General features: G+C 40.6%; 1 protein-coding gene across 1 annotated transcript in view; it reads left to right on the plus strand.

Annotated features, from left to right (window-relative positions):
- The window catches only part of mfsd3 (major facilitator superfamily domain containing 3), a 51,184-nt gene extending 41,910 nt beyond the window's left edge, over positions 1-9,274 (plus strand). Inside the window, exon 6 of the mRNA XM_026186813.1 lies at positions 8,860-9,274. Within this exon, the coding sequence (XP_026042598.1) occupies positions 8,860-8,976 (117 nt within the window). The 3' untranslated portion in view covers positions 8,977-9,274. The remainder of the gene's footprint in view (positions 1-8,859) is intronic.
- Positions 9,275-9,941: the final 667 nt, after the last annotated feature.

Below are 9,941 nucleotides of genomic sequence, written 5' to 3' on the forward strand. Positions count from 1 at the left end.
AAGTATCTTTATAACACCTAAAATATTGTTAAATTCTTTAACAGAATTAGTGACTGCAGACTAGACAGATTCATAATTAAGCAAAAGAAAGTGGTGATGAGGATACACAGTGCAGTAAATGACTCCAAGGCTCTTGATAATTGATAACATCTGTACTTTCATTTCATTGCGGGGCAAGTCTCCTCTGCGGTCTGTCCTGCTGTGGGCAAACATTCTCCACAGTCTACTTATTTCCAGTCAGACATGCTTACTACAGGACAATGCCGAGGTTACACCAGTGAAGTGTTTTCTGTGAAGACTCGTGGAAATCACTCCCCCGGTTGTTTCCTGCCTGAGCTTTTGAACTGTCAAGACTCCCAAATCAAAGCATAATCTCACACAGCACAATGCGAAGCAGCCACTGAATGAAATCGACAGCAGAGTCCGTAAGACTCAGGTGTGGTTTCACATCGCTTTAACCTCAGCCGGTTCCCCGGCTATCTCATCTCGACAGGCGTTTGGGACGAGAAGCTCATCAACTTTTCCTGTGACATCTGCCAGTGAGGAAACTGTGAAAACAAACGGAGAAGTTCAGCTGCTTCTGCTGCAAGATCTTTTGTCTCTGTCAGCACAAATCTGTGGATTTTTTTTCTGCTAACTTTATGTTCAGCTTTTATTCTTGTTTCAAGGTGGAGCTCACAGCATTTGTGAGTGTGCACTCATGAGTGCGTGTGTTTGTGTATGTGTGTGTGTATATTGACAGATGGCTGTCATTGTGTGAGACCCGGTGTGCACATTCATATAATAGAGGCAGAGAAACATAGTAAACATATGTAGTGGACAGCAGGGTTCACTGACTGGAACTAAAGGATGCATGTTCAAAACACACGGCACACACACTTTGATTGCATCAATTATATCCACGCTCTGCAATATTTCAGCTGCATGTGCAATGCAGGTTGTGTGGCTTGTGTGTAACATGAGTAGCAGATAATCTGTATTTTTTGTAGGTTTTGTTTTGTAAATGAAAGCGAGATGAAGAGAATATCAGGGAAAAGACTGATACACCACTATTATGTATCAAAAAGTGACACAGCTGAGGAAATCTTTAAAACCACGAGGAAAGGAAACAAACTGAGAAGTCACCAAAGAAGTCTCTGGACCAACTAGCTTTTTGTATTTATGTATGTGCGTATGCGTGTGGAGGCCTCACCACTCCACTGGCCCTGCGCAGCAGCCTAACCGTTCCTGACAGCCAGTGGCTCATTAGAGCTGCTGTTCTGTGGTCCTACCTCCATCCGCCTGCTCCCAGTTTCCTGGACCCAGCCCGCAAAAAAAACAATAGGTGTGTGTGTGTGTGTGTGTGTGTGTGTGTGTGTGTGTGTGTGTGTGTGTGTGTGTGTGTCAGCTGGCTGTGCTCAGGCTTGAACCAGGACAGGCACAGGGGGCAGTGGGGAAGAGCGAGAGAGGGGGGGAGTCAAGGCCTATTCACAGGCACAAAGACATAATTAACCAAATTGGCAAATGGTTCGAGAAACTGTCTCTTGAACATTGTGTGCTAGCCTTCTGTTGCTATAGCAACTCTAAATTTGCGTCTACGTTTGTGTGTGTGTGTGTGTGTGTGTGTGCGCGCGCGCACGCGTGGGAGTTTGTTCAATGTCCACATTAAAAGTCACAAATGATTATCAATCACGTCTTCCAAGACCACACACGCATATTAATCATCCAAAAATGCTTCGGTTTAATGCTGCAAAATCATTTTTCTGACAAAAATCTAGTATGTTTTTTAAAGACTTCCCCTGTAAAGATTTTTAAAGATTACCCGATAAAGAATATATAAAAGTATTAAACAAACAGATGTGCTGAAAGCGTGTCTGTTTTTCTGTCTGCCTGCTTCATCCCTGTCATTAGAATGATGACGGAAAAGGCGGCAGCGTCACTCACGCTCTCACACATCTTCATCACAGGTGTGTGCGTGCGTGTCTGTGTGTCAGTCAGCTGACTCTTCCCCAGTTCGTCAATAAAACATTGATCACAATGACAGTGGGGCAGACATCAAGGACAAACTGTCCACTGATCAATGGATGCACGGCTGCTCTGTGCGTTTGTGTAAGTGCGTGCTGAAAGCTTTCCTACCACAGAAGATAACATTTCATATTCACACTGAAGCTGCATAAGAAATCGCTGTATCTATCAAATATAAATTTCACGGCTGTACAAAAGTTGGAAGTTAAGGATTTGTTCTTCAGAGCTGCACTAAATTTAATCCATAGAAAGTTGCTCTTCTTCAGAGTTACAGTAAGGTTGCAAGGTTTGTTTGTTTGTTTTTGTAAACTTGTCTTCCTCCCGACGACTCCAGCCCCGTTTTGAGGTTAGTTTCTGTAAAGTTGTGCCTTTTGGCACCAAGCAGCATTGTGGTTTGGGAGCTCGAAGCTTGGTTAAAGATAAACTTCAGGTCTGACTGAAGAGTTCACTCTTTCTCGCTCTCTTCCCCTCCCCTCTGTCTCTCTCCCTCTCTGTTTCTTCCCCTCCCATCCCTCGTTCGGCCCCCAGAGTCACAACAAGAAGCAGCAAACAGCTTGTGCATCCCTCGTACCAGGAGAAAATGCCCCATTTTCGTCTGTTTGAATCTGACATTTTTGGCACATTAAATATTGGACATTAATAAATTAAACGTAATGAACTTACATGAAAGAAGAAAAAAGTCCGTTGGTACAATGCAAGAAAGTATAAAAGGCAAGAGTGCAAAAGAAAGAAGCACAACAACAACAAAAAAGAAGGCTCAAACTTTTTTCTTTAATTCCAATTAGCTATTGCCTTCTGCAGCCATTGGAGATTATTTTTCATGTTCATTTATTCAAACAAATATTGAATAATTTATCGTGGAGGGAATAACAACATGAGAAATCACAAGCACTCAGTGCCAATGTAGGGAAAGAGGTCTGTCTATGAGGAGTGTGGCTGATGAGCGCGCTTAATAAGTGCAACTTATTGGTCATTTAATCTAATTAGACCTCCGCTGGGTGTTTTGTAACATTGAAATAATCATAACTGCTTGAAGATGCAGCTGATGCAGCTGATCCGTGACCAACAACAGCATCGATTTACTATTTAGTTAAACTTATTGGAAATTATGAACTACTGTGCTTTGATCAGTCATTACAGACTATTACCTTCCGTATCACTGATGGCATATTTACTGTAACGTTGACAGACTGCAGCCCATTATGTGTGGCAAGGGGCATGTGTTTCTAACACCTGTGTCTACTTTCTGGTGCGTGGTTCGGTCTCATTTGCGTCAGTGTGCGGATGTGTGTCAGTGGTCGGTACACAGTATGTAGGTCAGGGTAAGTGAAACCAGGGTCACACCCGACTATTTTGTTGCATAATACATTGACTTCCAAAGATCCCATAGCACTCGTCTCTGTGTTGCCTGCCGGTCCAGCTGCTGGGATCCCTGCAAAACTCCTGCTGTTGTGGTTTCAACCCTCGTGGCTAACAAGGACTTAATTATTGAAATTATTCAGCAAAAATTATGCTTTCAATTACCAGTTTTTACTACTATTACTTATTACTTCACTGTTTCCAAGTTTATAACCAAACGGATTGTTTTCTGATGACCGCCTCACACACTGCAGCACTCTGTTTTAAGGTTTAATCAAGTTTAACGCTACTGAAAATTTTCCGGATTAGAAAAACATAGTTAAGGTTATTGAACAACTTCGGCTAATAAAAGATGCTGATTTGAAACCGCCATGTTAAAGTCGAGGGGAGTAAAAGAAAACAAAAAACGGAAACAGTCACATTCTCTTAGTTTCTTTAAACATGTCGATGTCAATAACCATTTAAGAACATGAATGGATTGCAGGGAAACTGCAGTTTAGTAGTTTGGTAGCTTGGATGGTGATTTTTGCATCACCAAAATCATAGAGGGTGTTTGGTATATAATGGTAAATTGAGACGTTCAGACAAGCTTGTGCTTAAGGCGTAGCTAGGATTAGCATATGGCATACAGTTAAAGCGCCTGGTCTTGGTCACTAACCAGTTATTAAACCCAAAAATGAATCATTAAGACTAAAAAGTGCCAGTGTGGCTATGCTGAATAGCCACTTTGCATTAGTATTTTGTAATGTGCAGTGCTTGTAAGAAGAAGAAAAAAAGTACAGGCTTCTAAAAAACTTGCAAGGATTTAAAAAGACAGCAAAAAAAGACAGTTGCAGATCAGCTTTTTTGCCCATAGAACCTGTTTTAGGAGTTTGAAGCACTAACAGACTGGCCAAAAACTCAAAGAAAATAAATAAACAATGACATGGATGGTGACCTGCTCTTGCTTTTGCACATTGCAAATTGTATGCTCAAGGTATATTTGAATTGGGGTGCTAAAGCCCCAATTTTTACTTTTTGCATTGGCAATGAAGGCTTAAGTCATGTGGTATAAATCTTTGAATGTTGTTCCCAGGGCACTGCTTATTTTCACGTCCAGTGTTCTGCTTACATTGTTGATCATTCGCAGGTGTATAGAATCTAGAATCTGTTTCTAGTTCTCACGAAATAAACGGCACATAGCGTCATTATTTGTTACCACAACACATTGCCCTTTAACAATGAATAAAAACAGCAGACCCTCTCTATTTTGCATTTTTTTAAGACCGGTGTTTTCCCAGATGAGTATGCAGTACCATGATTTACAGCACCTTGTTAAAGTGAATAGGTGTGAGCTTCTTGGGTAATTTGTGAATTGTACATGGCAGCACCTATGAGCCTGTGTAGGCACCTCAGGACCAATTATCTCTTCCTCTCATCGTCCCATCTAAGCAAAAGACCCCATTAGAGGTCCATAAAGATATCACAGACAGACTAGAGACCAATTATGAGTCCCTGAACTAATAACAGGTACACCAAGTGACAATATGGACATCCAGTCTACATCTTTCTCTCATAACAGCTTGTGAGAGAGTAAGAAATTGTGACAAACAAATTCCCACGGCCCTTTCTTCACTGCTACACTGCTACACCTGTAGAAAGGCATAGATAGTTTGACTGACAGATCAATAGTGTTTCTGTGCATTTCCCTGTGATTAACGGACATTTTATCGTCATTAATCACTAACATTTCTTAGATTTTTATATCAAAAAAAATGCTGTGAAATTATTTTCTCCTGATGTTTTTTTTAGAAGTTTTAGATGCATCCCATGAATTTAATCACATTCCCAAAGCCAGCTGTGAGTGATTTTTATTTATGCTCAAGCATATCTGCGCCAAAAAGTGGATGCCAAAAGTGGCACCAGTATCCTGAATCTCCTACCCGCACCCAGTTACTCTGTCCAAACCTCCCTCTCACCCTCTGATGGATTGGCCATCTAGAGAGGGTAAGTCCAGGTCGGGTGCTCATCAATGAAAGAGCCATGAGACTCCGGTACAGCGATGAAACCAGAGGGGGAGGAGAACGGAGGGAGACGAATGGCAGCGATGGAGAAGAGGAGGAGACGGAGGGGGGGGAATGGACTTCAAAAAACAACAACGGCAAGAAAACAAACAACAGGGGGAAAAAAACAAGTGAGAGAAAAGAGAGAGGCGCAGAAGAAGCTCAGAAGCACCCAAGGTCCTCGAACTAATTAAGATGATTTGCATTTATTTATGAGGTTTAATGAGCAGCTTTTCAATGGTTTGTTTTCCCCTAATATGAATATTTCCTTTTCATTATGTTACATAGATGGAAAAACTCATTCTTTCCAATAATCACATCCTGCCCTTTCAGTATCTGTAGATACCGTAGCCATTAAATGTGTGTGCATTTATTTCCTACTCATAAACTTCTATCTATCTTGTAAGTAAATAAAACCTTGGAAGAATAACAACACAGGACATGGTACCCATGTTACATGTCACTATTTAGTACTCTTTTACTTGTTCCATCAGAATTCAGAGGGTAAGTAGCAGCCAGGTGCTGCTAAATCAAATGCACTAAATTAACTGATGATCACCAGTAAGTATAATTATCCATAAAAGCAGGTAATTGGACTTTAAACTTTGTTACTCTGGAGCCAAAATTCCCTCACAGTGATGTGAGAGACTGATAAAGTCATACAGAAAATAACAACTTCAAGTTATTGTTATTTCCTTATTAAATTTCGACAAGCTCCTGGGTGTACTAACACAGTACTGCTATCTGGCTCTGTCCCCAGGTGCTTTAAACAGGGGGTTATTCAACCTCTGCTGAAAAAGCCTAACCTGGATCCAACACTTCAGTCAAGCTACAGGCCCATCTCAAAACTTCCTTTTATCTCAAAAATCCTAGAAAAAGTTGTTTGGCTACAAGTAAAGAAAGCGCTGGAGAAGCATAACATTCTTGATAAATTTCAATCGGGTTTCAGAAAATTACACTCTACAGAAACAGCTCTGCTGAAAGTCACAAATGACCTCTTGATGGCTGCAGACAGGGGTGATTGCTCAGTCCTGGTTCTTCTGGACCTTAGCTCAGCTTTTGATACCGTTGACCATCAGATCTTAATCGATCGCTTAAACTGCACGGTAGGGATATCAGGATCTGTTCTAAAGTGGTTCACCTCATTTCTGGAAGATAGGACGCTTTTAGTTTCAGTGGGAAACTTCCAATCAGACGTGGCTAAGCTTCTATGTGGAGTTCCACAAGGTTCGGTTCTAAGCCCCCTATTATTTTCACTATATATTCTTCCCTTAGGCCGGATCATTAGCGGTTTCAAAAATATTTCCTATCATTTATATGCGGACGACATCCAATTATACATTTCTTTTAAATCTTGGGAATTAGACAAGCTATCCACTCTTATGGACTGTCTTAAGGAAATCAATCTTTGGATGACAAACAATTTTCTGCAGTTGAACGCAGACAAGACCGAGTGCTTAATCCTAGCCCCGGAGAATATCAAGCCACAGATTAGTCAACATCTGGGTGCTTTTTCATCGTCGATAAAAGCCACTGCCCGGAATCTTGGGATAATTTTCGACCAATCTTTGTCCTTTGATGCCCATGTTAAATCCGTGACCCGCTCTTGCTTTTTTCACTTAAGAAATATTGCCAAACTCAGGACTATTGTCTCCACAACCGAACTGGAGATGCTTGTCCACGCCTTTATCTCCTCCCGGCTGGATTATTGTAATGCACTCTTTTCCTGCGTTTCTAAGGCCTCACTAAATCGGCTCCAAGCGGTTCAGAATGCTGCAGCAAGGCTTTTGACCCATAGCAACAAATTTTCCCATATCACTCCTATACTAAAATCCCTGCATTGGCTTCCGGTTGAGTATAGATATAAGTTTAAAATCCTCACCTTTACGTTTATGTCTCTACAAGGTGGGGCCCCCATCTATATCTCGGAGCTTCTCCAGCCCTATTCTCCAAAGCGAACTCTTAGATCCACTGATAGCGGTCGTCTATCTATCCCACGGACTCGTCTGAAAACAAAGGGGGATCACGCATTTCAAACCCTGGCTCCTATACTGTGGAACGGTTTACCCCCCCCACTACGCACCATCGACACGGTGGCTTCTTTCAAAAAACAGCTTAAAACTCATCTGTTTAGACAGGCATTTGGGAAATGTTAATGCGTAACATGTTGTTTTATTTTATATTTATATTATACTATTGCTTGTTTGATATGCTTTTATGCTTTCTTTATGTTGCTATATTGTTTGTTTGACATGTTTTCCTGTGAAGCACTTTGTAACAGCGTTTTGTCTTAAAAAGTGCTATATAAATAAATTTTACTTACTTACTTACTTACTACAGTACTTCTCCTTGTCATCTCTTTGTTCAACAGTGAAATATCTGGATACTACAATCACCAATAGGTTGTGTGCACAAACTCATATTTTTCATGGTATAGACAGTATGTGATTATGTACAATTGTGGCAAAGGTTTGCATACACTTAATGTTGGCATGAATCTGCACTATTTCTTTGAACTATTGTTTGTTGTTAGAGACCCAGCTTTTCAGCAAAGTCCAAAAAATGCCAATTCGGTTGAGGTCAGAGTTTTGGGAACTCCATTCCAGAAGGTTAATCTGCCATTTCTAAACAACTGCAGATTCCAGGACCATGAGCTTAAATAATTGTACGTAAGTAAAAGTTATTCAGATGTGTCACCACGTTTCCAAAGACTGGAAGAAGATCCGAGATGAGTGAATATTGGTTATGATGTTCAGTAGCAGCCCAGGAACCATCAAGGCTCATGTCTGCCACAAACTGGACACTGCTGGAACACCAACACCATTATCCACAGTGAAGCCAGTTTTACAATGCTATGGACTGAGAGGGTACCAAGCAAGCATGGAAGCTCTGCTCCAAAATCAACACCTTCAAGCTTGACTGAAATTTGCAGCTGTCCACAAGTTTTATTGTCAGATAAAACAAAGCCGTTTGTTTGGAAGAGTAAAGGTGAGGATTTCAAAACTAAGAAAACTGTACCAACTGTCAAGCATGGTGGTGGTAGCATCATGCTCTGGGACTATTTTACTCCCAGTTGTACTTGTTTCACAAAGTGGCTGGAATAATGAAGAAGGACTGCCTCCAAATTCTTCAACTTCACCTCAAAACAAACTTAAACTTGGACAGATGGGTGTTCCAGCAGGACAATGATCCCAAACACATCAAAGCTGGTTTTGGATAAAGCATGCTAACATTAACCTTCTGGAATGGTGTTAAGAAGGCCCTGACCTCAACCCTATAGAAAATGTGCGAACAGTGCTTAAAAACTGGGTCTGTACCAATTGAAATGAACTCTACCAAAGGAAATTTTAATTAAATATTAACTGGTGTGTATGTGTATATTTAAACCTATACTTATACTTTATCTCTGTGTGGATAATGAGCTTTTTTTAATTTTTTTTCCTTTTTTTTTCAGAATTTTAACTCTTTGTGGTCGACAATCATTCAATCATCACTGAAAAAGAATATTTCAAAGAAATCATTAAAGCCTCAAGAGTACGATGACATCCATGCCAGTGATGAGTTCATGTAAACTGTAAGGTGCCACCAACAGTTAAAAGTTGCACTTTGGTGTGTTTTGTATAGATGTAAGAATACAATTTTGTATCGACACCAACTTTCCATTAATCCAAAATGTATAGAATCTGGATGTTCTGTACAGTGTTTGCATATGCCTTGATTTTTGATGAAATGTTAACAAAAACAACTGTACTTACGTTCATGGTCTTTGGCATCACACTGATGAGTTATTGACTTTTCATCCAGGACCATCATCAGAGTGATACGACTGCTATCTGCAGAACTAATAACATTAGTGCCACTCTTCTGTCTATTTTGTGTTTATTGCCTGTCTGTAAATGATCAGCACACTAACAAGAATCATCCATCTCCTTTAAATCCTGTACTCTTTTTATTTCACTTTTTGGGTTTACATATAGGACACTGGCTCCACAAATTCATCTGACTCTTTATGTCAGGACGGATTGATCGTTTCCAGCAACATTATAATCGCCACAAAAACAGGAGACAAAATCAATGAGCAATTCCCATCAGATGTTAATCACAATCCTGTTTACTTCCTGCCGTACAGAGGCACAAATCTCTGATCTTCATTAACAAAAGTCACATTATCTAGCCATACTGACCTGTACACTGGATTTCACTGGGAGACCCTGTGGCGGCGCTCAGGAATATGAATCAATGAATGAGAATTAATCCACAGTAACACTACTGAATGTGTATTCTGCAGCATGGTTGTGGATGCATGTGTCTTCTCCTCAGAGCTCAACCCTGCTGGCCTGCCCAACAGTCCCCATGACCATATGGCTGACTGTAATTATACATAATGTACTTCTCCATCAGGTTGGGCCTGATCTGGAGACTATATGTTGGTGAATGTGAGCTGATACCGTGTGTCTGTTTTAGTGGGTATGGTTATACAGGTGATCCCTCAGTTCATATACGTGGGTGCATAAATGTGATTTGTGCTGTTTCTTA

Source organism: Astatotilapia calliptera, chromosome 12, assembly GCF_900246225.1.
Source record: "Astatotilapia calliptera chromosome 12, fAstCal1.2, whole genome shotgun sequence".
NCBI lineage: Eukaryota > Metazoa > Chordata > Actinopteri > Cichliformes > Cichlidae > Astatotilapia > Astatotilapia calliptera.